This window comes from Diutina rugosa (genome assembly GCF_008704595.1).
Source record: "Diutina rugosa strain CBS 613 chromosome Unknown scaffold2_size729309, whole genome shotgun sequence".
Classification (NCBI taxonomy): domain Eukaryota; kingdom Fungi; phylum Ascomycota; class Pichiomycetes; order Serinales; family Debaryomycetaceae; genus Diutina; species Diutina rugosa.
The window spans coordinates 59,429-83,757 of NW_022995199.1; the positions used below are offsets into that span (position 1 = coordinate 59,429).

At 53.0% G+C, this 24,329-nt stretch overlaps 12 protein-coding genes across 12 annotated transcripts; 4 read left to right on the forward strand and 8 right to left on the reverse strand. All coding sequences in view use genetic code 12, as the record gives it.

Moving 5' to 3' along the window:
• Nucleotides 1–132: 132 nt before the first annotated feature.
• Nucleotides 133–2,829, forward strand: RPG1A (translation initiation factor eIF3 subunit a; the record flags this gene model as incomplete). The annotated part of the gene is made up of 1 exon (XM_034157677.1): nucleotides 133–2,829. The coding sequence occupies one exon, from the start codon at nucleotides 133–135 to the stop codon at nucleotides 2,827–2,829; it is 2,697 nt and encodes an 898-aa protein (XP_034010172.1).
• Nucleotides 2,830–3,000: 171 nt separating this feature from the next.
• RBK1 (putative ribokinase) lies at nucleotides 3,001–3,972 on the forward strand (the record flags this gene model as incomplete). Its single annotated transcript, XM_034157678.1, has 1 exon — nucleotides 3,001–3,972. The coding sequence occupies one exon, from the start codon at nucleotides 3,001–3,003 to the stop codon at nucleotides 3,970–3,972; it is 972 nt and encodes a 323-aa protein (XP_034010173.1).
• Nucleotides 3,973–4,339: 367 nt separating this feature from the next.
• On the reverse strand, nucleotides 4,340–5,398 carry DIURU_004770 (C2H2-type zinc finger protein; the record flags this gene model as incomplete). Its single annotated transcript, XM_034157680.1, has 1 exon — nucleotides 4,340–5,398. One exon carries the CDS (start codon nucleotides 5,396–5,398, stop codon nucleotides 4,340–4,342), a length of 1,059 nt encoding a protein of 352 aa, XP_034010174.1.
• Nucleotides 5,399–5,721: 323 nt separating this feature from the next.
• On the reverse strand, nucleotides 5,722–6,813 carry PCD1 (8-oxo-dGTP diphosphatase; the record flags this gene model as incomplete). The annotated part of the gene is made up of 1 exon (XM_034157681.1): nucleotides 5,722–6,813. The coding sequence occupies one exon, from the start codon at nucleotides 6,811–6,813 to the stop codon at nucleotides 5,722–5,724; it is 1,092 nt and encodes a 363-aa protein (XP_034010175.1).
• Nucleotides 6,814–8,521: 1,708 nt separating this feature from the next.
• On the forward strand, nucleotides 8,522–10,411 carry PLB3 (lysophospholipase; the record flags this gene model as incomplete). Its single annotated transcript, XM_034157682.1, has 1 exon — nucleotides 8,522–10,411. The coding sequence occupies one exon, from the start codon at nucleotides 8,522–8,524 to the stop codon at nucleotides 10,409–10,411; it is 1,890 nt and encodes a 629-aa protein (XP_034010176.1).
• A 126-nt stretch (nucleotides 10,412–10,537) lies between these two features.
• LEU2 (3-isopropylmalate dehydrogenase) lies at nucleotides 10,538–11,653 on the reverse strand (the record flags this gene model as incomplete). The annotated part of the gene is made up of 1 exon (XM_034157683.1): nucleotides 10,538–11,653. The coding sequence occupies one exon, from the start codon at nucleotides 11,651–11,653 to the stop codon at nucleotides 10,538–10,540; it is 1,116 nt and encodes a 371-aa protein (XP_034010177.1).
• A 220-nt stretch (nucleotides 11,654–11,873) lies between these two features.
• On the reverse strand, nucleotides 11,874–13,262 carry SPL1 (Spl1p; the record flags this gene model as incomplete). The annotated part of the gene is made up of 1 exon (XM_034157684.1): nucleotides 11,874–13,262. The coding sequence occupies one exon, from the start codon at nucleotides 13,260–13,262 to the stop codon at nucleotides 11,874–11,876; it is 1,389 nt and encodes a 462-aa protein (XP_034010178.1).
• Nucleotides 13,263–14,549: 1,287 nt separating this feature from the next.
• DCC1 (Dcc1p) lies at nucleotides 14,550–15,590 on the reverse strand (the record flags this gene model as incomplete). Its single annotated transcript, XM_034157685.1, has 1 exon — nucleotides 14,550–15,590. The coding sequence occupies one exon, from the start codon at nucleotides 15,588–15,590 to the stop codon at nucleotides 14,550–14,552; it is 1,041 nt and encodes a 346-aa protein (XP_034010179.1).
• Nucleotides 15,591–16,167: 577 nt separating this feature from the next.
• RPL7 (Rpl7p) lies at nucleotides 16,168–16,968 on the reverse strand (the record flags this gene model as incomplete). The annotated part of the gene is made up of 1 exon (XM_034157686.1): nucleotides 16,168–16,968. One exon carries the CDS (start codon nucleotides 16,966–16,968, stop codon nucleotides 16,168–16,170), a length of 801 nt encoding a protein of 266 aa, XP_034010180.1.
• A 1,631-nt stretch (nucleotides 16,969–18,599) lies between these two features.
• On the forward strand, nucleotides 18,600–21,086 carry RFX1 (Rfx1p; the record flags this gene model as incomplete). The annotated part of the gene is made up of 1 exon (XM_034157687.1): nucleotides 18,600–21,086. One exon carries the CDS (start codon nucleotides 18,600–18,602, stop codon nucleotides 21,084–21,086), a length of 2,487 nt encoding a protein of 828 aa, XP_034010181.1.
• A 55-nt stretch (nucleotides 21,087–21,141) lies between these two features.
• Nucleotides 21,142–22,110, reverse strand: DIURU_004778 (TOR complex subunit; the record flags this gene model as incomplete). Its single annotated transcript, XM_034157688.1, has 1 exon — nucleotides 21,142–22,110. One exon carries the CDS (start codon nucleotides 22,108–22,110, stop codon nucleotides 21,142–21,144), a length of 969 nt encoding a protein of 322 aa, XP_034010182.1.
• Nucleotides 22,111–22,255: 145 nt separating this feature from the next.
• On the reverse strand, nucleotides 22,256–24,262 carry RSM22 (mitochondrial 37S ribosomal protein RSM22; the record flags this gene model as incomplete). The annotated part of the gene is made up of 1 exon (XM_034157689.1): nucleotides 22,256–24,262. The coding sequence occupies one exon, from the start codon at nucleotides 24,260–24,262 to the stop codon at nucleotides 22,256–22,258; it is 2,007 nt and encodes a 668-aa protein (XP_034010183.1).
• Nucleotides 24,263–24,329: the final 67 nt, after the last annotated feature.

The following is a 24,329-nucleotide window of genomic DNA, read 5'->3' on the forward strand; positions in this document are numbered from 1 at the left end:
TGACTGTACACTAGGTCAAATATTTCCATCTCCAAGAATTCAATTTGATTGACGCTTTTTCCGTGATCTGCTCCTGAGGTGTGGTGGCCTCACTACCATTTACGCGCACTAAAATTTTTCACAGCCTTCACCATGCCTCCCCCCCACCATCGGAATCAGGCGTTTCGCCCTGAAAATGTCCACAAGCGGGCAGAAGACCTCATTGGCGTTGGCCAGAAGGAGGCCGCCTTGGAAACCCTTTACGACTTTATCATCCTGAAGCGGATTCGGTACATGGCCGTCGAAGACCTCGAGCCCATCGGGTTGTTGCTTATCCAACTCGCCGTCGAGTTGAGACGGGGGAAGTTGGCTAAGGATGCTTTGCACCAGTACAAGAAGAATGTCCAACTTTCGGAAAACGGGTTGGAGTCAGTGCAAGTGATCGTCCGCCGTTTCATCGAATTGGCGGAAAAGCAGTTGGACGAAGCTCAAGCTCAAGCCGACATCAAGATCGACCAAGACGAAGAAGACGACTTGGAAACCCAACAGCTGCCCGAAGCTATCTTGTTGTCGGCGGTTTCCAACACCGACTCTGCTGACCGCACTGAGCGTGAATTGGTGACTCCTTGGCTCCGTTTCCTTTGGGAAGCCTTCCGCGCCACCTTGGACATCTTGCGTAACAACTCCAAGTTCGAAGTTACCTACTCCGCCATCGTCAACCAGGCGTTCAGATTCTGCCTTAACTTCAAGCGTAAGGCCGAGTTCCGTCGTTTGTGTGAATTGTTGCGTACCCACATGCAATTGGTGACCACGCAAACTAAGACCACCGCTACCACCAACGCTATTGACTTGAACGATGCCGAAACGGTGCAACGTTACTTGGAACAACGTTTTGCTCAGCTTAATATCGCCGTCAAGTTGGAATTGTGGCAAGAATCGTTCCGATCGGTTGATGATGTTCACACCTTGATCACCGCCTCGAAGAAGGCTCCCAAGCCCCACATGATGGTCAACTACTACGAAAACTTGGCCCGCATTTTCGCTGTCTCGGACAACGCTTTGTTCCACGCCGCTGCCTGGAACAAGTTCTTCAACTTGTTCTCGCAATCGCCTAACGCCACCGACGAAGAATTGAGCAGATATGCCCTGATCTTCGTGTTGGCAACTCTTGCGATTCCCAAAAAGGTGCCCCTGGGCATGTCTCACGGCTCGCAATTCCACCACGTTGACGGTCTGTTCTCGGATGACTCCAACACGAAGACCAAGAACCTGAAGTTGACCTCGTTGCTTAACCTCAACCAAGTCCCCACCAAGGATGGCTTGATCAAGGTTATCTTGTCGAAGCAAATTTTGACCTACGTTGACCCGGCGGTGAAGGAGCTTTTCTACCTTTTGGAACAAGGCAACTTCCAACCTTTGACCATCAAGGACCAAGTGGCTCTGGTGTTCAAGAAGTTGGAAGCCGACAAGGACTTCAAGCCTTACATCTCGCGCTTGACCGACGTCATTTTGATCCGCATTTTCCAACACGTTTCGCAAGTGTACGAGACTGTCAAGCTTGACTTCTTGGTGTCGTTGGGCATCTTCGACGGTATTGAAGACAAGTTGCTGGCTCTTGAGGTGGAAGCTCTCATTGTCAACTCGGTCAAGGAAGGTCACTTGAACCTTACCATCGACCACGAAGCCGGCGTCGTTGTGTTTAAGTCGAACCCCTTCGAAGCGCAAAACCGCGACGACTTTGCTGCTTCTGTCGACAAGTTGCAAATCTCTCCTGCCGAATTGGTCCGTAGTCAAATCGCCAAGTTGGCCCAAACCCTCTCCGCTTCGGCCAAGATCCTTGACCCCAACTACGGTCGTCGGGCTCAAGAAGTTCGCCAACAAGCTTTGGCTAACGCCATGTCCAACCTCATTTCCGAGCAACAGACTCTTGCTCATCGGGCGGTGATCATCGATGAACGTAAGCGTGCCGCCGACTCGATCAAGCGTAAGCACGATGAGGAACTGGCTCGTTTGCGTCAAGAAGCTTTGGCCGCTGACCAGAAGGCTGAACAAGACCGTCTTGCTGCCGAACAAGAGCGTAAGAATGCCGAAAGACTCGAGCGTGAAAAGCAAGCGATCTTGATGAAGGAAAAGCGTCGTATCGCCGAAGAAATCAACGCCAAGGGGATCATCAAGGTTGACATGGACAACTTGGAAAACTTGGACACTCAAAAGTTGCAAATCATGCAAATTGAACAACTCAACAAGGACAAGAAGGCCCTTGAAGAGAAGTTGCAAGGTGTTGCCAAGCGTGCCGACCACTTGGAACGTGCTTTCCGTCGTTACGAATTGTCTCACTTGAACAAGGACGCCGAAGCGCAACAGCAAGTTGAAAAGGAAACCTACGCTAAGTACAAGGATGCTAAGATTGCCAAGGCGAGAAAGGAACACGAAGAAAACGTCGCTCTCAAGCAACGTTTCGAACGGATGATGCCTGACTACTCGTCGTGGCGTAAGGTGATCGACGCCAAGAACGCCGAAAAGTTGGTGGTGCTCCAAGAGAAGGCCAAGGCCGACTTGGAAGCCGCCAAGCAAGAACGTATTGAAACCATCAAGGCTCAACGGATTCAAGAATTGAAGGTGAGACGCGAACGTGAACGTAAGGCTCAAGCCGACGAAGCTATGCGCCAAGCTAAGGCCGCTGAGGAAGCTAGACAACGTGAGGAGCAACGCAAGCGCGATGCCGAATTGTTGAAGAAGCAAGAGGCTGCTGCCGCTGCCGCTGCTGCTCCTCCCCCTCCTCCTCCTGTGGAAAGAAAGTTGACTTTCGCCGAAAAGTTGAAGTTGAAGAGAGAAGGTCGTTTGCCTTAGTTAATACATATTTCGAAATTGTCGTTTATTCACATGTAGCATCATTTTCATTTCAGTATCCATTTATGGCGGCATATTGTTAGATGGAGGCCACCGGAAAATGATCTCCGGAACTGCGGGTGCGACCAAGTTACATATAAGCCCACTTTCACCGCCAGGTCACACTACATCATGGCAAGAATCACGGTGGTGGGGTCATTGAACTATGACTTGGTTACCTTTACTACCAAAGTACCCGAGGGAGGAGAAACTTATCAAGCTGATGCTTTCGAAAACCATCTTGGAGGCAAAGGCTTGAACGAAGCCATCGCCACGGCTCGCCTCAATGGATCCCCGCAAACCAGCGTGCGAATGGTGGGCAAGGTCGGCGGGGACTCGTTCGGCAAGGAGTTGAAAGGAGCGCTCGTCAACGCCGGTGTCGATGTCAAATATGTTGATACTGTCGACGGCGTCTCTCTGGGGGTGGCAGTGATTCTCGTGGAACTGCTGGGGGAGAACCGTATTTTGATCACTGCGGGGGCCAATGGCGAGTTGAAGCCTACACATGAAGAATACAATGACATTTTCAGTGGTGACCATCTGCCAGAATTTGTTATGCTTCAGAATGAGTACCCCGATACCATCAAGACCATTGAGTGGCTTAATACCAACAAACCCGATATCAACATTGCCTACAATCCTTCTCCTTTCAAGCCTGAATTAATCAATGAACGTACTTGGGCTAAGTTGGACTTGTTAATTGTTAACGAAGGCGAAGCTAAAGATGTTGCGGGTCAATTGTTGCCCGACACGGTCTTCGGCGAATCGAATGATGATTATTTCCAATTGGCAATCAAATTGAGAGGCTTACTCAATCCTAAGAATATTCAAACGATCATCATCACTATGGGATCGCACGGGTGTGTGTTCTTCGGCAAAGGCATGGACTCTCCTCAATTCGTCCCTTCCCGCAAAGTGGAGAAGGTGGTGGACACTACGGGAGCGGGGGACACCTTCTTTGGTGGGATCATTTCCCAATTGGCTAATGGCCACACGTTAGCAGAAGCCGTAACCTTCGCCACATGTGCTTCTTCAATTGTGGTGCAACTGAAGGGCGCGGCAGAAAGCATCCCCACTTACGAAACCGTACAAAAGCACTTGTAATGAAATAAAACTAATGAATACTACGTTGATAGTCCATCCATTAATAAAAATAAGTCGAAAAAGAGAACGTGTGCATCAAAGGGGAATCGAACCCCTGGCTCCACCTTGGGAAAGTGAAATGTTACCACTACACCATTGATGCCACTTGCGTAAAAGTGTATTTGATGAAACTCAAACGTTGCTGACTGTAGAGTCCTTTTTGCGTCTTTCTGGCCTCAAAAAGCGTCGAAATCTATTATAAACTCATTTAGGATAGGTTTGAATCAATAACCAAGACCCCCATATCAGTATACAGGCTAATTCAACCCAAATTATGTTCATCTACATGGTTATCATTGTGTTTCTCGAATTCATAAGTACATTAGATTTACCACAGCTCCCCGTTCGAGCGATGCACAGCAAATATGTGAGCTCGAACCGCATCTCCTCGTGCAAACTGTTTACCACAGAAAGTACACAGGAACGGCTTTTCTCCAGTGTGAATACGCCGGTGCGTCGTCAAGCGATATTTCTGAGCAAACAGAGCGTTGCATGAGTCGCACTGGAACGGTCGTTCGCCAGTATGGGTCCGGCGGTGTCTCGTCAAGTCCAGAGCCTTTGAAAACAGCTTGGTACACCCATCATGGTTGCACACATGAATTTTCTCCGTGGCGCTTTTCTTGTAAGGTCGTTTCAGATTAGTTGTGCCGTGCTGTTCATACTTGTGCACCAAGAGTTTTTCGTACGACGTAAACGTCGCCTGGCACGTGCTCTGGTTACAGTGGAACACGCGTAGCGACAGCAATTCTTCAGGGGTGTATTCGGGCTCGTCGGCCACCACTAAATCCTGGTGGATCGTCACCCGGTGCATGACGAGGTTATTGTACTGAGTGTAGGACTTCTTGCAAATCAGACACCGGTTATCTTTCAGTCCGGCGTGGGTGCGCTTGTGGAGATAGTATGTTTGTTCCAGCGGGAACAGGATATCGCAAACGGGGCACACAAACGACACCTCGTGGCTCCGTTTCCGTTTGCGCAGAGTGTCTTCGGCTGGTTGTTCGCCGCCAATAGCAGGGTCAATATACTGGTCGATCTGTTGGCCTGACGCCTGGAGCGCCGCCACTGCTCGCTTGACAACATCATCGACATCATTGTGGAGTCCAGCGGCGGCAGCAGCGGCTTCGACATCCTGAGCAACTTCTTCAGCGGTACGGGCATCGACCACCGAGCTGGCGCCGTTGCTGGAGCCATCGGAGCTCCCCTTGTTGTTGATGTGACTCAGCAGGGTATGCTGGGGGAGGGGCGGGGTGGTCGAGTGCAGCATCGACGCCCCCGGGTATTCATCGTCGTAGGACGATTTTTCAGATGTTGACAGCGCCCGTTCTTGAAGCTGGGCGACCTCGGCGGCGACCTCACGAGCGATGAAATCCTCCGCCGATCTCAACATGGTAGCCCCCTCCTCGCTTTTAACGAGTGAGAGGTGCGGGTCTTCCAGCGGGTTCTGCGCATGCGACCCCAGTTTTGCCAGCAGCGATGGCTTCGGCTTCCCCTCCCGAAACCGGTGTTGCTCCTTCTCTTTGCCCATTGGGGGTGGTATTGTCGTCCGAGTCGGGTGTCGGTATCTGTACGCCCGTTGACGAGGTAGCGCTGGAGTTCAGGTATTTTTCGCGCGACGCGCGCGCGCTCTGGGGGATGGGACCCTGTGAGGGAAGACACCACCATGGGGCATATATTCTATAATGTTCGATGTGGAATGTATATTAGAAGAGATCAGAGCTTATAGATTTGTTTGAGTTTCAAGAACTCGGTACGGGGTAAGATATCATTAAAACCGAATTCGTTGGGCAATGACCGCGAGTTGATCAACTTAACTTCCTCTTCCAGGCGCTTCTTTTCGTGCATTTGCCCCCCGTACTTCCAGATGGAGTAGATGAGCTCTTCCTCACCGAGCTCGCGGGAGGTGCGGTTGGCATACACCACCTCGGCGATATCATGCAAAATGTTGGCGGTCAACCCCCACACGTCGTAGACTTTCTCGTTGGTTTCTTCGTCGCGACGCAGACCGAGTTTCCCCCACGCTTCGAGCTTCTCCAGTTTGCTTAGTTTGTCACCAGTGACAAGGTCTTCGAGCTCGTCCTCGCTCATCAGGAGGTCGTCAATCTCGCGCAACCACTCGGCCTCGTTGGGGTTGTTTTGTTTGAAGATGTACAGGCGCAAGTTCCAGGGCAATCCGCCCCAGCGGATCTTATGCGACGTCCGTTCCACCGCTTCGTACAGCTCCTCGGAGATCGGGTGTAAGAAGTCTCGAAGTGGCAGCGAGAAGATCAGCAGCGACTCGCCGGGGTTGAGGGAGATCTTAAGTTTATGCAAGTCGTCCTCGTTGCGAACGTTCATGAACCCCACGCAGGGACGGACGGCGGAAAACGTACGCGAGAGGTACGCCGGCAAGATGTTCAAGTGCTCAATGGTGAACCCCATATTTTTAAGCAAGAAATCATTGCTCTGGGAGATGCCGATCTCTTCTTCCATCTCGCGACGCGCCACCTGCCACTCGGTCTCCACTGCCAGGTCACTTTTGCCCCCGGGCAAGGAGACGTGGCCGGGGAACAGTCTCAACTTCAGCGACCGCTTGGTCAAGATCACCCTCAACTCGCCCATCTTGCCCAAGAACAAGAGGATGAACACCGCCAGCCGTCGCAGCACCGGCACCCGATGCCAGATCAGCTGCCGGGACATCTGGTAGTACTGGGGCTGGTACTGGCGGATGTTGTCGAGCAAGTGGACCTCCTGTACCATGGTGATACCAAATCTTCGCAATGTCGGTAACGCCGAAATGGCGGGGCGAACGACTTCAGCTATCATCACGTGCTGGGAACGTGGGGTAACCAAATTTGTAATGGGCTAGGTCACCGGAGGAGCACCACCAGCCGTAACCCCCCTCGCCGTAAAGTTCGGGTGATTTATATCATGGGCGTCTAATCTGGGGCGTATTTTTTTTTGGGGGTGAGATAGTCGCTATTCTACACGAAAAGAGGGGAACGATCCACCTGTTGGGCAATTATCGCGTCGGGGTGCTCCGAACAAAATGCCTGATAAGTAAGCAAAGTTGGGTGGGAACCCCCTATAAAAATTGTTGTATGGTAGTCTACGCATGTCCACGGTGGTGTATACTAAATTTAGAGCGATTTCCTCCCACCAAAGGCGAGCAATGGCTATCTTATCGCACTCTCACCACCCCCGGTACGACGACTGCGCGCTGTCACAGCCTCTCCAGAGTAGCAATAACACCCCTCCACCCACCCAAAACACACCCAATCAAGTCAACTACGGATACGAGGGGAACGATAAACAATGAAGAGGGGTGGGCCTTCCTCCCCACGACATTCTACACCACGCCTACCACTGCTGAAAATTCAACACTTGCTGTTAGTGCCACTTACTAATATGGGCAGCAACTGCCAGCACCGCTTTTGACACCTAGGAGGGGCTCACGCCGCTGGGGTAACGGGGAGATTGTCTGTCTGCGTCGCCGCCACAAAAATGAGGGAGAGAGCGAAAAAAATTAAAGGAAATCATCCGGTTTTACCGACGTTTCCTCGTGGGAATCTCAGTGCGGGTTTTTTTCGTCCGGGTACCCGACTCGCCAAAATAGGGTAGGCTACGGTGGCCAGGTATCAGAGAAACGGAACAAATGATGGGCGCCAAAGCAATTTATCGCGATAACAACGGTCGATAGTGGCCCCCGGGGCTCGTAGAAGGGAGTGGTTGCGGGCGATCTGACGTCATTCGGTGCTCGGCCAAACGTGCCGACGAGTGGGTCGGCGCAGGTGGCGGAGCTAGTCACGGGGTTGACGTAGACGCGGGCTATCTCCAGCGATCGCCGAGGTGCTCGAAGCCCGGGTGGCCCGACACCACCCAGCCGGATAAACACCAGACATCACAAGACACTCGGCCTCTCTCGTCAGGGGTGGCCAGGGGTACTTTGTGACGGGGGGCACCGTCGTAATTCTGAGTGGCGGAGAAGCCCTCTTTCTCAGACAGACAACAGCCGGGTGAGCAGCGCGCGGGTCGCTGATCGTTGTGACGATAAATTGACGCACCAGCCATAGCGACGGGTGTTTAGTGACGGCGGGGCGGCGCTTAACTAATCGCGTGCTTCCCACTTGTACCACCGGGAAAACAAGGGGAAACCGGGCTAATTTCATCAAAGCCACCCTCTGGTTGTCTCATCGCGTAGCTCCCCAATCTCTTACCATAAGCATCCGCGGCGCTGCCGTCCAAATGCCAAAGCAACTCTTGGCTCGGACGACAATGGGCTTGGCCGCCACAAACCTTGGCCTTAGGTTACGGTTGCCAAGAAACTAAGGTACGATTGCCCACGATTGCCCCAGCTGCTAGCGGATGTGGCCCGTCTGGGGGAGCATAATGGGGGGCTCATGTCAGGCGCGGGTCACCGGTTTTTCTCAACCACTCTCGGATGCAGCCCCCCGCCTCGCGTAGTGGTTGCGAGGATTTGTATAAAAACATCTCCCCGAGCCCGAACCCACGCACATACCTTCTGTAATCCCCGATGCTTTGGCTCTCTTGGTTGACGTTAGCCACGGCGGTGGTGGCGTGGTCGCCCACCAACAGTTACGCCCCGGGCAAAATGGACTGTCCCACCTCGAAGGACATCATCCGTGAAGCCAACCAGCTCCGGCCCGACGAGGCGGACTGGGTCTCCGAAAGACACAAGAACACCGACCAAGAGCTCTTGGAGTTCTTGAAGCGCGCCAACATGTCCGACTTCGACCCCGAGGACTTTTTGAAAAACAAGGCCAACCGGTCGTTGACCATCGGTCTTGCGTTCTCCGGTGGGGGTTACCGGGCCATGCTTGCTGGCGCCGGCGAGTTGCTGGCGTTGGACAGCCGCACCACCAACGCTAATGACAAGGGGTTGGGGGGCTTGTTGCAGCTGGCCACCTACATCACCGGTTTATCCGGGGGTAACTGGATGGTGGGGTCGTTGGTGCTCAACAACTGGACGTCGGTGCAAGACATCGTCGACAACAAGAAGCAGATCTGGGACATCTCCCACTCCATCATCAACATCGGCGGCTGGAACCCCATCAAAATGACCAAGTACTTCACCTCGCTCAACCTGGACCTCGACGACAAGGAAAACGCCGGCTTCAACACCTCGTTCACCGACGTGTGGGGGCGTGCGCTCTCGTGGCAATTCTTTGACGATGACGACCACGGTGCTGCCGTCACCTGGTCGGGCATCCAGGACCTGGACCCGTTCAAGAACCACGAAATGCCTTTCCCCATCGTCGTCGCCGACGGCAGAACCCCCGGCACCTACATCATCTCGGAAAACTCGACCGTGTTCGAATTCTCTCCTTACGAATTGGGGTCGTGGGACCCTTCGCTTTACCAGTTCGTCGACGTTAAGTACTTGGGTTCCAACACCACCAACGGTTCCATCGAGGGCGACTGTATTGGCGGCTTCGATAACGGTGGGTTCGTCATGGGGACCTCGTCGTCGTTGTTCAACCAGTTTATCCTTCAGCTCAACACCACTGATCTTCCCGACATCGTCAAGCTGATCGCCAACAAGTACTTGCTGAAGTGGTCGAGAAAGGACGAAGACATTGCCGTGTACAGCCCCAACCCTTTCTACAAGACCAACAAGGGTACCGTGGGTTCGATTGCCCAGAACGAAACTCTTTACCTCTGTGACGGGGGTGAAGATGGTCAAAACGTCCCCTTGCACCCGTTGATCCAACCTCAAAGAAAGCTCGACGTTATCTTTGCTTACGACAACTCGGCTGACACCAACGACCTGTGGCCCGATGGGACGTCGTTGATCAAGACCTACCAAAGAATGAACTCCTCGCAAGGTAACGGGACCGTGTTCCCCCCCGTGCCCGACGCCAAGTCGTTCATCAACTTGAACTTGACTGCTCGTCCCGCTTTCTTCGGCTGTGACGCCAAGAACTTGTCCAACTTGTTCACCAACAACAAGCAACCCAACTATACCGAGACCGACGTGCCCCTCATTGTCTACACCGCCAACCGTCCCTTCTCGTTCTCGTCGAACACCTCGACCTTTGACTTGAAGTACGACGTCGACAAGCGGAACTCGATGATCCGGAACGGGTTCGAAGTTGCCTCGCGTAACAACTTGACCTTGGACTCGGAATGGCCCGCCTGTGTCGGTTGTGCCATCATTCGTCGTGAACAAGAAAGACAAGGCATCGAACAATCGGAACAGTGTAAGAAGTGTTTCGAGCAATACTGCTGGAACGGATCGTTCGATGATAAGGAACCCGACCAATACTTCTCGCCCACCGGTACCACCAACGAAGCCAGCTCGGCCCAACCCACTAAGCCTAAAAAGGGTGCCGCCGCTGCTCTCGCCAACCCCTTGGACACTCTCCTCTGGGCGGTGATGGGTGTTGCCCTCTGGTGGTTGTAAACCCCGTGTTATTGAACGTTATTCAGATACTCAAATAAATAATTGTCCTTATTAAAACAGTAAGTTAGATCTACTCTAATCGAGACTCTGATATAAACGTGTATTTATGTATTTTTCATGCCATCATTACTTTGATTCCTTCAAGATCTTCGCCACCGCCTCGGCCACGGCGTTACCCACCTCCTGGGTGGACGACGACCCGTGCAAGTCGGCGGTGCGGATACCTTGGTCAATCACCACGCCCACAGCCTTTTCGAGGGCCTCGGCCTCCTTGACACAGTCCAACGACAATCTCAACATCATCGCCGCCGACAAGATGGTGGCGATGGGGTTGACCTTGTTGGCAGGCAAGTCCGGCGCCGACCCGTGGCAGGGCTCGTACAAGCCAAAGGCGGTGTTGGTGTCGGGCAACGACGCCAACGACGCCAGGGGCAACAACCCAAGCGACCCGGGGATCACCGAAGCTTCGTCGGAGATGATGTCACCAAACATGTTCGAAGTGATGATGATCCCGTTCAACTTGGTGGGCGACTTGACGAGGATCATCGCCGCCGAGTCGATCAACTGGTGTTGAACTTGCAATTGGGGGAATTCTTCCTTCATCACCTTGTCCACCGTCAGCCGCCACAATCTCAGCGACGCCAACACGTTGGCCTTGTCCAACGACCAGATCGGCAACGGCGGGTTGTGTTGCAACGCCATGAACGCCGCCATGCGGGTGATGCGGGTGACCTCGGCCACGGTGTACTTTTCCGTGTCCCACGCGGTGTCGTTGTTGGGCGACTCCAGTTGTTCCAGACGCTCGCCGAAGTAGATACCCCCGACAAGCTCCCGCACCACGGTGAAGTTGGTCCCCTTGACGATCTCGGGTCTGAGGGGCGACATGTCCAACAACTTGTCCAGGACGAAGTTGCACGGTCTCAAGTTGGCGTAGAGGTTCAATTCCTTCCGGATCTTAAGCAACCCTTGTTCAGGTCTGACAGCACCGGTGCCCCACTTGGGACCACCGACAGCGCCCAAAAGCACCGCGTCCGACTTCTTGGCGGCGTCAAGGGTTTCATCAGGCAAGGGGGAGCCCGTGGCGTCAATGGCAGCACCGCCAATGAGGTGGGTGTTGAATTCAAACTTGACATCCTGGTGGGGGGTGTTCTCCGAGATTGCCTTAAGCACCTTCACCGCCTCGTCACACACTTCGGTACCGACGTGGTCACCGGGCAAAATGGTAATTGTTTTCGTCACCATCGTTGGAATTGTATTACGTGTTGGTGTGGAAAGTTGGAAACTGGGGGTCTTTTTTTCTCTACCACCCCCACACCTTTATATGGAGCCAATTTTTTTCGTTTGCCGCGGTTAGGCCCGGTAGCGGAGCCGGAACCGGCGTGAGTCAGCCACGCCCATTAATTTTAGAAATATTATCAATTCGTATATCATATAAATTACAATACAAGCTCAACACTAGTGTTCAGTGGCCACTCCACTCGATGGTATCGAGGTCGATACCTTCCTGGACCATTTCCCACAACGGGGACATTTCCCGCAAGAACCCCACTCTCTGGGTGATGGCTTCGATGACGTAGTCAATCTCGGCCTCGGTGGTGAACCGACCAATACCGAATCTGATAGACGAGTGGGCCAAGGCATCGTCGGCACCCAACGCGTGCAACACGTATGACGGTTCAAGCGACGCTGACGTACACGCCGACCCCGAGGAAAGGGCAATGTCCTTCAACGCCATCAACAACGATTCCCCTTCGATGTAGGCAAACGACACGTTGACACACCCGGGGTATTGCGAGTCAGTCTGGTCCGACCCGTTGAACTGGGTGTGGGGGATCGCCAACAACCCGTTCTTCAACTTGTTCGACAATCTGGTGATGTGGGCGGTGTCGTAGTCCTTTTCTTGCTTGACCAATCTCGCGGCCTCACCGAACCCGGCCACCAACGCCGGCGCCAACGTACCCGATCTCAACCCACGTTCTTGACCACCACCGGAGATAAGCGCTTCCAACCGCACTCTAGGTCTTCTGCGAATGTAGGCAGCCCCCATCCCCTTGGGGCCGTAGATCTTGTGCGACGAGATCGACATCACGTCGATGTTCATTTCGTTGACGTCAATGTCGATCTTACCGTAGGCCTGGGCGGCATCGGTGTGGAAGAACACCTTGTTGGCGCGACAGATTTGCCCGATTTCCTTAAGCGGTTGGATAACCCCGATTTCATTGTTCACCGCCATCACCGACACCAACACGGTTTCCTTACGGATGGCGGCCTTAAGGTCGTCGAGGTTGATCAACCCGTGGGAGTCGACGGGCAAGTAGGTGACTTCGAAGCCGTTGTCTTGCAAGTAACGGCACGAGTCCAACACACACTTGTGTTCGGTTTGGGTGGTGATGATGTGGTTCTTAGTTTTGCGGTAGAAGCGCGCCACACCTTTGATCACCATGTTATTAGTTTCGGTGGCCCCCAGGGTGAAGATAATCTCCTTAGGGTCGGCGTTGATGACTTTGGCGACGTGTTCACGCGCCTTTTCCACTTCCTTGTCCGCTTCCCAGCCGTAGGCGTGGGTCAGCGAATGCGGGTTACCGTACAATCCAGTGAAGAACGGCAACATTTTATCGAGCACACGGGGGTCCATCGGGGTGGTGGCTTGCACGTCGAGGTAGATGGGTCTCGACCCGTACTTGGACTCGTCCCTCAGGGCGTTTTTCAACAGCAACAGCAGCCCCGCCGGCGGCTTCACCGAGGGGTCGATCGCAGCGGTGGCGGTGGCTTTCGCCGGCAGCGACGCCGACGCCAACCCTCTCACACTCCATCTGGCCACTTGGGCTCGACTAAGCGTCCGGAACATCATATCAATGGTAGCCTCCTAAAGCTATGGGTGGGGGTGTAATTAGCACGGAGGAGACGAGGCCTGTGGAAGGGTGATCAGGGATTAGAAAGAAATTTTTGGTGTGCGAAGCCGGGGGCTTTTTTCTGTCGTGGCGACGATCCGAGTCGGGGGCGATTCCGATCACGCGGACAACACGCTGAGTACACGGAGTCGAGACGGAGATTAAGGCCCACGGACGGGTCCCGTGGCAGTATAGATTTCTATGTACAGCTTTTCATTGGCCAAGCGACGCCGAGAGCGTCAGCAGCACCAACTCGTAGCACCCTAAAAAGATCGCCCCCCCAGCGGAGATCCACATGGTGCGGGGCCCCACACCCTTCCAGAACGCCGACCACCCTTCTTCGGCCAACGTTTGCCGCACCAACGCCCCCACCAGCACCTGGCTCGGGGCAAGCATGATCCGGGTTTTAATCACGTCGAGCGGAGTCGTGGCGGCGGCGGCAACTGCCCCCGCCACCAGGCCGCAGATGGCGCCGCGGGCCAACAGAAGCGGCTGGTCAATGCCCAGTGCGTGCAACCGCGTCTGCCACTCTCGCTTTAAGTACTCGTATAACGGGAACTGGATCATCGTGAACGGGATTTCCCGCATGATGGTGGTGTTCCACCCGCGGTACAACCCGCGCACCACGCCTTCCCCCAGCTTGTTTTGCACTAAATATAAGAAATTCAGCCACGACGTGTTTTTGCCCGTCGCCCCCGTGAACCCGGCCTGCGTCCGTTGTTTAATTACCTCCGCCGGCACCCGCACTAAGCAGGCGGCAATCTCCCCCATCAGCGCCAGCAACATGTGCAGCGCCACTGGCAGGAGCTTGTCTTTGGTGTAGGCCTTGGCCGAGTCGTAGGTGACGAAGAAAAGCGACGCCAGCGGAGCCAGCGCCACCACACACAGCCCGAGCCCCCGGTAGATGCCGTGCCAGCCGCCATTGGCGAAAAAGCCGCCCTTGGCCTGGAGACGGGTCTTGACGGTGTCAATGGGGAAAAAGGCGAGGTCGGTCAGCGTCCCCGCGCACGCCCCACTCTAGCATTCGTTAGTCAATTGTCTATGGCGTCGTCGGCGGTGGCATGTCACTTACCACAAGGGATATCACAAACGACGTGTTATCCATGTTTTTGTTATGTCTCTGGCGCCGGCACTGGGGATGGGGATGGGTGTCAATATTAAGGCTGCCGGAAATTCACGAGAAAAGATCGTTTCGGAGCCGACTGGTCCGGGGCTCGTAATGCGCGCCATCTCATAGATTTTTGGTGCTAACGAGAAGTGACGACAAACTTCGACCCCACCCGTTTTTTACGGGCATGTTTCATAATCAACGTATCGGGTTTCTTACCCGCAGGCACCAAGTCGTCGATAAGGGAGACAAACTCATCGTAGTCCCATTGGCGTTGGCGATCAAGAAGCTGAGCCACGCGAACCTTGATGTCATTGGCAAGCAGATCCTTATCAATATACTGGATCATACCATCAACGGGAGTGAAGTAGTACCCTTTTAGTTCAGCAATGTCGAGCGGCACGCTATAAAACTCCGGAAGACTTGATTTCCATTTGAGTAAGAAAATCTTATGAACCACCGTTTGATTCTTCAAATCCTTAAGCTTTTCAATGCCAAACCACCGGACCACGGCATTGTTATCAAGCTTATCACCCTGGCAAAATTTAGCCACCACTGAACGTACCACTGCGGGACTCTCTGATGGAAGCCAATTGATAATGTCCTCTACCGGTAACTTTTCATTGTAATCCACTTGATGTGCAATTAAAGTGGTAAGTACAAGATAAAGCACTCGAGAAACCACTTCAGTAGATAAGATCACCGCGTACCCATCAAGCTCACACCCGCCTAGCTTTGACCACGCCTCAGCAAACTCTGCTGGGGACACCGGCGAGTCGTCGAGAAGCTGAGCCATCAGCACTTTCTTAGGGACGTCTCCTCCCGTGTATATTGGTATCATTTGCGGATCAATGTACCCTTTCATCGCCGTGAGTTCATACTCGTAAGTACACAATGCCACGCCGACCATTCCAGGCTCAGGATCACTGGCACCAGAGGCATAGGCACCAACATTCATATCCTTGGATTCCTGCATCAATAGCACCAGATTGGAGTGGTTCATCTGACGGATTTTCCAAGTTGACGCAGCGGAAGTCATCACCAACTGAGGCTCCAGCGTCGCCGATTGTTTGATGACAATCTCCTCCCCCTTTTCAATCGCCAGCACAAGCTCGGGATTGAGCTGGACAAGCTTGTAGTGGGCAGTATCCGATGTCGATAGCTGACGGTAGATGTCCATTCGCGGTGGTTAATGAGACGCGTAGTGAGCCCTGTATGGTACATACAGAGATGAAATAAAGGTGACTACAATTAATCGCCTAGGTATACATCATTATGGACAAACTATTCAGATTGTAGTTGGTGACTCAACACAAGAGCTGAGAATCATTGTTATACAATGGTAGGGCCATGTTCGTCCTTCATTTTCTATTATCTTTAGAAGTCGACACTTTGATATTAAGTTGTATGTCATTATACTAGAGTTGAATGATACATTAATGAAGTGAATTAAGGTCTACTAGACGTGATCAACCGTTCAGAGTGGATTTGCATATTGGAATCTATAGATCAGTTGATTCATGTTTCAACTGCATAAACAACTACCTTGATACAAAACAGTGGCTCAGCTGATTGAGAAACAATCATTAGCCTACCGCCGCCGACAGCTATCATGATAACTCGATAGCTTGAGTCTATGTCCTTACTCCGCGATCGAAGATGACTCCCACTCGAAAGTCAAGCGAAAGCCCTCTACCAAAGTTTATCAGTGGCAGTATTTTGTTATCGTTACGTCTATCATTCCCATTAGTGCTAATCTAGTTTTGTTGTTCGATAATTGCGTCGATGTCTTCAACTTCTTTCAACCGGAAGTCCCGCGACATCGAGATGGCCCGCTTGGTCGATTCCGAGTAAACCAACTTGGCAAGTTTGGCCTGGGGGCCCCACCCGTTGACAGGGGCGTTCAACTTGAACGGCAATATCCACGAGGTGATGGCAGTGAAGTGAGGAGACAACAGCGTCAACTCGTGGATGACGTCTTCAATACACACAAGCCCCAAGCTGTCTTCAAACTTGTCTTCAACCACTTGGTTATTGTCGAGCTTAACGGTTTCGCCTTCGTCGTTGACGTAACGAGCCCGCTTTTGGAACAACTTACGCACCAGCGCGTGAGAGGGCTTGCCAATGACGATATAGGGGGCGATAAGGCTCAATAATTCCATCGTCAGGTCGTTGGCCTTGACAAACACCCCGGTGTCGACTTCAGTCAACTTGAGCACCTGCAAAACCTGGCGAGCCTTGGTGGGGATAGTGAGCCCCTTGGTGTGGTTGGGGACACGCACGACAAAGAGGAGACGGTAAGGAGAATCATCGGGCAAGTCAGAGTTGATGGCGTGCTTTTGAGCCAAATTGTTCACCCGCTTGTTTTCCAACTCGTTCAGTCGGTAGTTCGAGATAAGGGTTTCAGCCCGCACAAACTTGTTAGCGGCGGCCTTCTTCTTGCGTCTTTGTTGGGCGAGCTGCTTTTCACGGGCTTCTTCTTGTTTTTGGAGCCGCTTGCGGTCCTTGTCCTTCCGCTTGCGAAGGAGAATCTCCGGGTTGGAGTTGAGCACGGCCATGGTGTATGGGTTTAAAGAGATGCGATGCCCCCGCGATGACCTGTGTGCGACAAAGATAGGGCGATGCGGGTGGGCAGTCTCAGCAGCGCTACCATCCTGAAGAAAAAAGCACCTCAGATAATTAAAATAAAGTCTGTTTCTGTTTCAGTGTATGTCACACTTCAAAGAAAGAGGCTAACCCAAACAGTGAGTGAAACTACGATTTCCTTACAGCGTTCACTAAAGGTCTGCGACTGATTTATCCTTGGCACGCCGCCAAGAAGAAGCGACCCGGCTGTGCTTCGACTCCCGGGCTCGATTACGTTTAGTCATCGAATATGGGACCACTCTATCTCAGCAAGCGACTTTGGCTTAGCCCGCCTTTGCTTCGGCCTTACACCCTCCACAACCCGCACAACTCTAAGCTGATCCGCCATATGCCGGCCAGAGCAATGTTAGCACCCACTAAGCCGATCGGCGATATTTCCGCGACGGTTACCGCAACTCCGACCGCCCCTCCCTTCGCAAGCCGCTATTCCCGAGCCGGGGGGCCAGGGGTCTCGCTATCCCTCCCAGCTGAAACTCCTAACCTCTAGACCGCTCTCCTCGCTTCCGCCTGGCGCCGCTTGAGCTTGCTTGAGCCAGGGTCTAGCCATGTCTAGCCGCAGTGCTGCCTTTGACCGCCTTCATCCCCCCGATAACCACCAGCGTCAACAATCGCCCCTCTCTCCGAATGACCCTCCCCACTGTCTCTACTCCCCCCATTAGGCTTCGGCAATGCTTCCCAACCTGGCAGTAGACCCTGGGGCTGTCACCGTCCAGTGGTGCCAGTAGCAGCTAGCAACGCCACCCCCAGGGGATGGTCCAATCACGCACCGCTTGATCCCCACGGCGACAACGTCTTTGCACCGCAGCACCGCAGCACAGAAACCCCCCCTTAGCGGCGCGCAGGCGCTAACTGTCATTCTTTTTTTCCCTTTGAGCAGCAATATTTTTTTTGCCTCTCGCCTGGCGGCCACACCCTCAATTAATTATGCGTTGCCAGGCATTGCCACCACCCCCTCTACGCCGGTGACAGCACCGCCCCTAAACCCTATCTCTGCTGACAATTACCTACTCGGGCCTCCCAGCCGTGTTTTCGCCTCCTATTTTCGCTCTTCCCCACTAAACGCGTCTGCCTCAGCTTTAACCTAATCCATACGCGCGTGCGGACAACAGATCACCCGCTCCGGACAAAAGCCTCGCCCTGGGCGCTGCTGATAATAAATTTGAGTTTTTTCTTTCCTGCACACAGCAGGGGACCCGCTCACCTCAGTGATCCCTCACAATGACACAGGCGTAATTATATCGATTCGATTGCCAACCACTCCCGCTCATCTCCAGGTCACGGTTACGCGTGTCTGACACCTGATACCCCCCAATTTTATATACCCCGAACCTATCCATTGTTGCGGCGCGTTATTTCGCTCCCATTTGGTGTAAACGGTTTCCCCTCGCTCTCGTCCTCGTCCAGAGCCGTCGCTGCTGCCGTGGATTCCCAGGCCGATCCCACTTTATATAACCGTTTCCGTCGCCAGCGTCCCCGGTCACTTTAATCCCCTCAGTTCCCCCCTAAGCCCTTGCATGGCCCTTGGCTTTGGTTGCCGGCTTTGATGGAGGGACACGGCATCGATGACTATGATAAGGGTCCACCGCCGCCGCAGCCACACCCGCGTCCTCCTGGCGCCGCCAAACCCGAGTCCGGCGACTGGCTGGCAGCGGCGGGGAACTTTAGAACCCCCCAGCGCTACTCAATCCCCAGCGTGCCCATGACCACCTTTGGCCACGGCCTGCCCCAACAACCATACCCACCGCCGCCGCCTCAATTTGAATTGACCCCAATGTACCAGGCGCCCATGGTCCAGCAGCAGTTCTCCTCGCCTCTTCACTATCGGTTTCCTCCGCATCCGGCAATGGTGCCGGCGGCGCCTGTCGGCCCGCAACCGCCAACCATGGCGCAACAAACCCCCCACCATCAGGGACCGACTCAGGCGCTTCATCCTGGAGCACATTCAGGTCAGTATGAGCTGCTCATGCCGCCACCAAACATCCTGCTGCCGGAGATGTCGCTGTCAAAAAGCCGCAAACGTACTCGTAAAGATTCAGTGTCGCTTCTCGATGACGGCGATAACGAACTTAAGCAAATGGCATATGCCGCCGCCGCCGAGACTAACTTACAGGAGCTTGCTGCTCGCATCAAGCTGATGGACACCGAGGATTTGCGGCTGTATGGTACGCAAACTGGCGTCACCGGTAGCCCTGGCACTGCTCAGCATGATCTTGCGGTGCACGGACGTGAAACTAAAGAACGTCAGCGGCAAGTATTTGGCATGGTATGGTTAATTAATCTGTGCGATGCGCTGCCAACGGCGGTAGTGCCGAGAAATCGCATTTACGCCCGCTATGCCATGGTGTGCGCCGATAACAACTTGCTGCCATTGCTGCCGGCTCTGTTTGGTAAACTCGTCCGCATCCTTTTCCCCAATTTGACCACCCGACGGTTAGGGATGCGCGGCCATCTGAAGTACCATTACTGCGGGATCAGGCTTAACAGCGACCTGAACGTTGCATCACTGCTGGCGGGGCGAGGTCACCACCGCAGTACCCTGCTGTTTGGTCTGATTCTGAGCCTTGCCGCCATTGCGGCGCTGCCGGGGCTGCTGGCTCAGCTGCTGCCCCGCTCCCCTGACGATGGGGATCATACATATCAGCACACGCTGCTGCCCAAGCATTTCATCACCGTCAACTCGCCCCAAGTGGAACGGCTGACGGTTCTCGAGCATCAAGTGCCGCTGGTGGCGCACTTGGCCTATATACCCGACTTGTTCTCCGCGGTAGAGCAGCTTAACCTGATACCGGGAGGCATTGAGCTTCCCCCCATATACCCATACGTGCCCCCAGGCACCGACGCCGATATAGCTGATACATTATACCTGCTTTACAAGGTGCACATCAATGCATTGTTTGAGCTGTTGCGGTACATGCAACTCAAACCGTTTTTTGCTTCATTTTCGAACTTCAACTCCATTTTAACTGCGCCGGTGATAAAGCTTTATACCAGTGAGCCAATCGTGCGATGGATCCAGCAATGTGATCTTTTGTTGTACAAGCGGATGATTTGCATGCTCACTCGGCTCCAGCTTCTGGCTAATTTGCACCCAGAAGTGGTGGTGATGCTTAAACAAGTTGCCGACGGATTTGTCAAGGCGATGACGACCAACTTGGTCAACCACAAGACTGGCAGATCGTTGTTGCAATGCAAACTCGTCCTTGCCAAGTCGTTTACCAATTTGTTGGTGAGGTTGATCAAGGTGATTGAGACTGGCCAAGCCGCGATGCGCATTTTACGCGACGAAGACGATAAGCGCAATATGCTCAGCGATTGGATGCAGCTTGACCTTGATCAGATCATATACCGTGAACTTGGCTGTAGTGATGCCAACTTGGCGGTAGTCCAGAAAGTACTCAAGCAGGATGTGGTCGAGTTGCTTTCGTCGTCGGAAACCCCCAAGCAGGTGATGACGCTGATCGTCAACTACCTCGCGGACTTACCCGGTAAGTTCACCAACGTTAACCCGCGGCTCTTCATCATCTTGGCGCTGAATTTACTCATGACGTGTTTGCGAGAAATTTCTATCAGTCTGAGTAAAGGCATTGGCGCCTGGTGGGTGATGCGGGTGTGGGTAGACGAACGCATTTTGTGGTCTTATGAACTTGGAGGGTTCTTAGAAGACGACATTGCGCGACTTCAACCGACACGCGTTTCTCAATCGTCACCACAAGCGGCTGCCAATCCACGGCCGCCACCAGCTCCGGCGCAACTGCAAACATCGCCGTCAGCTTCAGCACCGTCACTGGCGCCCCCTCCTCGCGGCAACCTAGAGTCGTTAAATCGAGGTGGCGAAATGAGCGGTGGTGGCGACGGCGGTCCGGCAAACTCGTCATTTGGCACCATTGATTTGATGGACTTTTCCCTTGGATGGGACGCTACCAGCGAGCCCCCAGAATCATCGTCTCACAAGCGGGGCGACCCGGCGACGGCGCCGGCTCCGCCTGACATGCTTTTGAACTACGAGACTAATGAGATTTTTTTGGGTTAAACTGTCATATACCGGACAATTTAGATATAGCTTATTATACACACGGTTTTTATAATTACACATCGTTGAGAGCAACGCACACTGCCCCCTTGTGGTGACCGTTATATTGACGTACCGTTTCCAGGTTACTGAGATCCCATAAACGGACATAGTGATCCAGACACGCCGTCACCAAGTACGCCAGGTCAGCAGAGAACGCACAGTCCCACACCCATCGCTGGTGACCTTGAAGCGTCGTTTCCAACTTGAAGTTTTGTTCTGTCAGCCAAATTCGAGCCGTATGGTCAGCCAGGCAGGTGGCTAAATGCTTCATATCCGTCAGCAAAAGCACGCGGGTAATGTACTTGGAATGCAGGCGGAATTTTGTCACTGGCGTAAGCAGCGTAGTGTCTTTGGAGTTGGCCATGTTCCAAACGTAGCAGTTACCCTTGTTGTTGCCTGCCACCAACATCAGCCCGTCCAGAGCTACCAGCAACGAGTTGATGGGAACGTCATCCTCAGGAATCAAATGGTGTGTACACTTATTCTCTCCTAAGTCCCATAATCGAATATTCCCGTCCTGATCACACGAAATGAGCTCACCTTGATTCGGGTGGATCACCACCTCGTTCACTGGACACCCGTGCTTGTAGTTGCGCTGAACCAGCGGCGCCCGCACATCCCACACTTTGACCATTCCGTCCTCCAGCAGCGTCACCATCCACTTGTTTTCAATTTGAAACTGAAGCAGCGTGACGTTGTTGGTATGACCTTCGAATGTCATCACTGCCTGCGAATTGTTGCTTTGCAGCCCCTGTGCCAGTGCCAGGGCCATTTGCCCCAGTGTCAGCGCTCCTCCTTGACGGATATCGTAAAGACGGACATAGAGGTGGCCGGCGGCGGCGAGAAACCGCTTGTCGTTAGTGATCTCCAATCGGTTCACCTGGGAGTCGGTATGGGATATCGTACGGGAACACACCCCGGTGAGGGCGTCCCAAAAGCGAATGGTGTGGTCATAGCCAGCCAGGGCTAAGATCACCAGCATTTACGGCTGCAATTGAGATCGGGGACACTTGAAGTGAGGTATCGTCCTGCAGATAATACCAAACACCCGAGCAGACATTTAGATAATTTTATGGAGTACAATCGAGAAATCCTTTATCTATTTACATGACTATATACATACCTGGTTAAAGTCTCATCTTGTACCGTTTCTTATTAGTGCGGGCCATTTCCATCTCGATCGAGTCGGCCAAAGTGTAGGCTTCATCCGTCAACAGCTCCATATCTCTGGTCACCACCTTCTTGAAGTTCTTCTTACGTTGCTCCTTGAGGAACGTTTTCTTTTGCGTCTTTGACAACACCTCAAGCTTGTCACGTACTTCATCCAGAATTTGTGATTTCACCACAACCCCCTTCTTGTCTAAAGCCCATAAATCACCAAGCTCAACCTTACGAGCATCGTGGTAAGGCTGCTTACCCAAGGATTTGGGTACGTTCCATGTTTCAATGTTACCCAGTGGAGCACATACTGTAAGCTTGACGTTGTTTTTAAGCTTTTGAGGGTTCGAGACAATCCGCGGCCAGTGCTCAGGATGATCAGGAACATCATCATAAGTATTGTACTTGCGATCACTATCAATCTTCTTGATTGTTTCCACATCATTCATACTGCGTTGAGCAATCACGTACAGGTATGACCCAACCTCCGTGTTGTTACTGCCGGGACGACCCAGTCCTTCCAACAGCTTGAGCGTCTTTTTGTGGATAGCATCAAACCCAAACCCATCCTCAGCCAGCTTATCCCAAGGAAGCGCCAACTTCTTCCCCTTTTTCAACTCCATTGTAAACTTAGGCCGAGCGACCTTTTTCGAGAAACTGCAGAAGTTGAGGCGGTGCTTGTGACTTGGGATCTTGAAATATTTCGGGTCCCCAAGCTGAAGAGGACACTTGCCGTGATGAGAACAGGGGGCGATGATTTTTAAATGATAGTCGACACTAGTGGGACTAAGGCCGTCATCAGGAGGAGTCATCTTGGTGATATCAACAACATCATATCCGTCGGCCTCCATGTCCAATTCATCTTCTTCAACTTCACCGTACTTTTCAATAAGCTCAGCTTCGAAATCAGTGATCATCTGGTCTTCCTTGAAGTTTCTTTGAGGCTTACGCTGAGACCCAGGAATGTACGGACGGGGGATCTTCCCCTTTTCACCGACGTGAGATTCTGGTCTGATCATGATTTGACGAGCCCGAGCAACCGTCTCAAAGCCAAGAGGGTTACCCCTTTCAATGACAATGATGTGACCGCCAGGGGCAAGTAAGCGAAGCAAAAGCCGGATATTGGTGTCGACATCTTTAGGGAAAGAGTACTCCCGCGAAAGAAGCGACTGATGCACCATGATTAAGTCGTACTTCTTGGTGACAGGCAACAGATCCCGGAAACGCGTACGCACATGGATTTTGGAAGTTGCGATGGGACCCACGTAATCGTCGAGAAACTCGTTTTCTTCTTCAGCTTCAGTTACAGCGTCAGCTTCTTGTTCAGCCATCTCTTCGGCTTCAGTAGTGGTGGCGGCATCTTCATCACCCCCGTAAAGCTCATTTACTTGACGAGATAAGATGATTTTCGCCCGCTTCTTCATCTCCCAATTATTTCGACCGACAATGTATGCTTCCTTCTCCTCCGGAACCCAGTCGGGACCCATGATATCGTTAAGGGCGACAATACCGGTGGCAGGGCCATAGCCCACATCAAGCACTCGCCGCGGGTTAAAGTTGTCCTTGCCCACCCGTTGCTGGAGCTCAAGTAAGATTTGATGGGCATGGGAGTAGTTCTGGAGGAAAAGAGCCCCGATGAACGCATCACAGTCAAGCGCGGTCTCGGGAGCCTTTTGGATCTGCTCCTTCTCGATCGCCTGGTAGATTTTAGCTGCCCGTTCTCTCAACCGGGCGGGGATAGCTCGCGATAAGATGTTGTTATTTATCGTCTTGGCCACCTCATCTGGAAGCAGACACAACTTCTTCGTTTGCCATCCTTGTAAGGTGCGGTCATCGAGACGAGCCTCTTTGGCGTTGGTACCCTTGATGAGGGAGCCGTCATTATTTCGGTACGGTGAAAGCAAAGGATCCCGAGCCGTGGCCAGCGCCACCGTTCGCAGGAATGTCCTTAGCCGGAGCGCTTGTCGTGATAGCATGGATTGAAGGTATAGTAGTGCAGACGCCGCACTCGCCCTGCATCACCTTAAGCCATCGCTCGCCCCC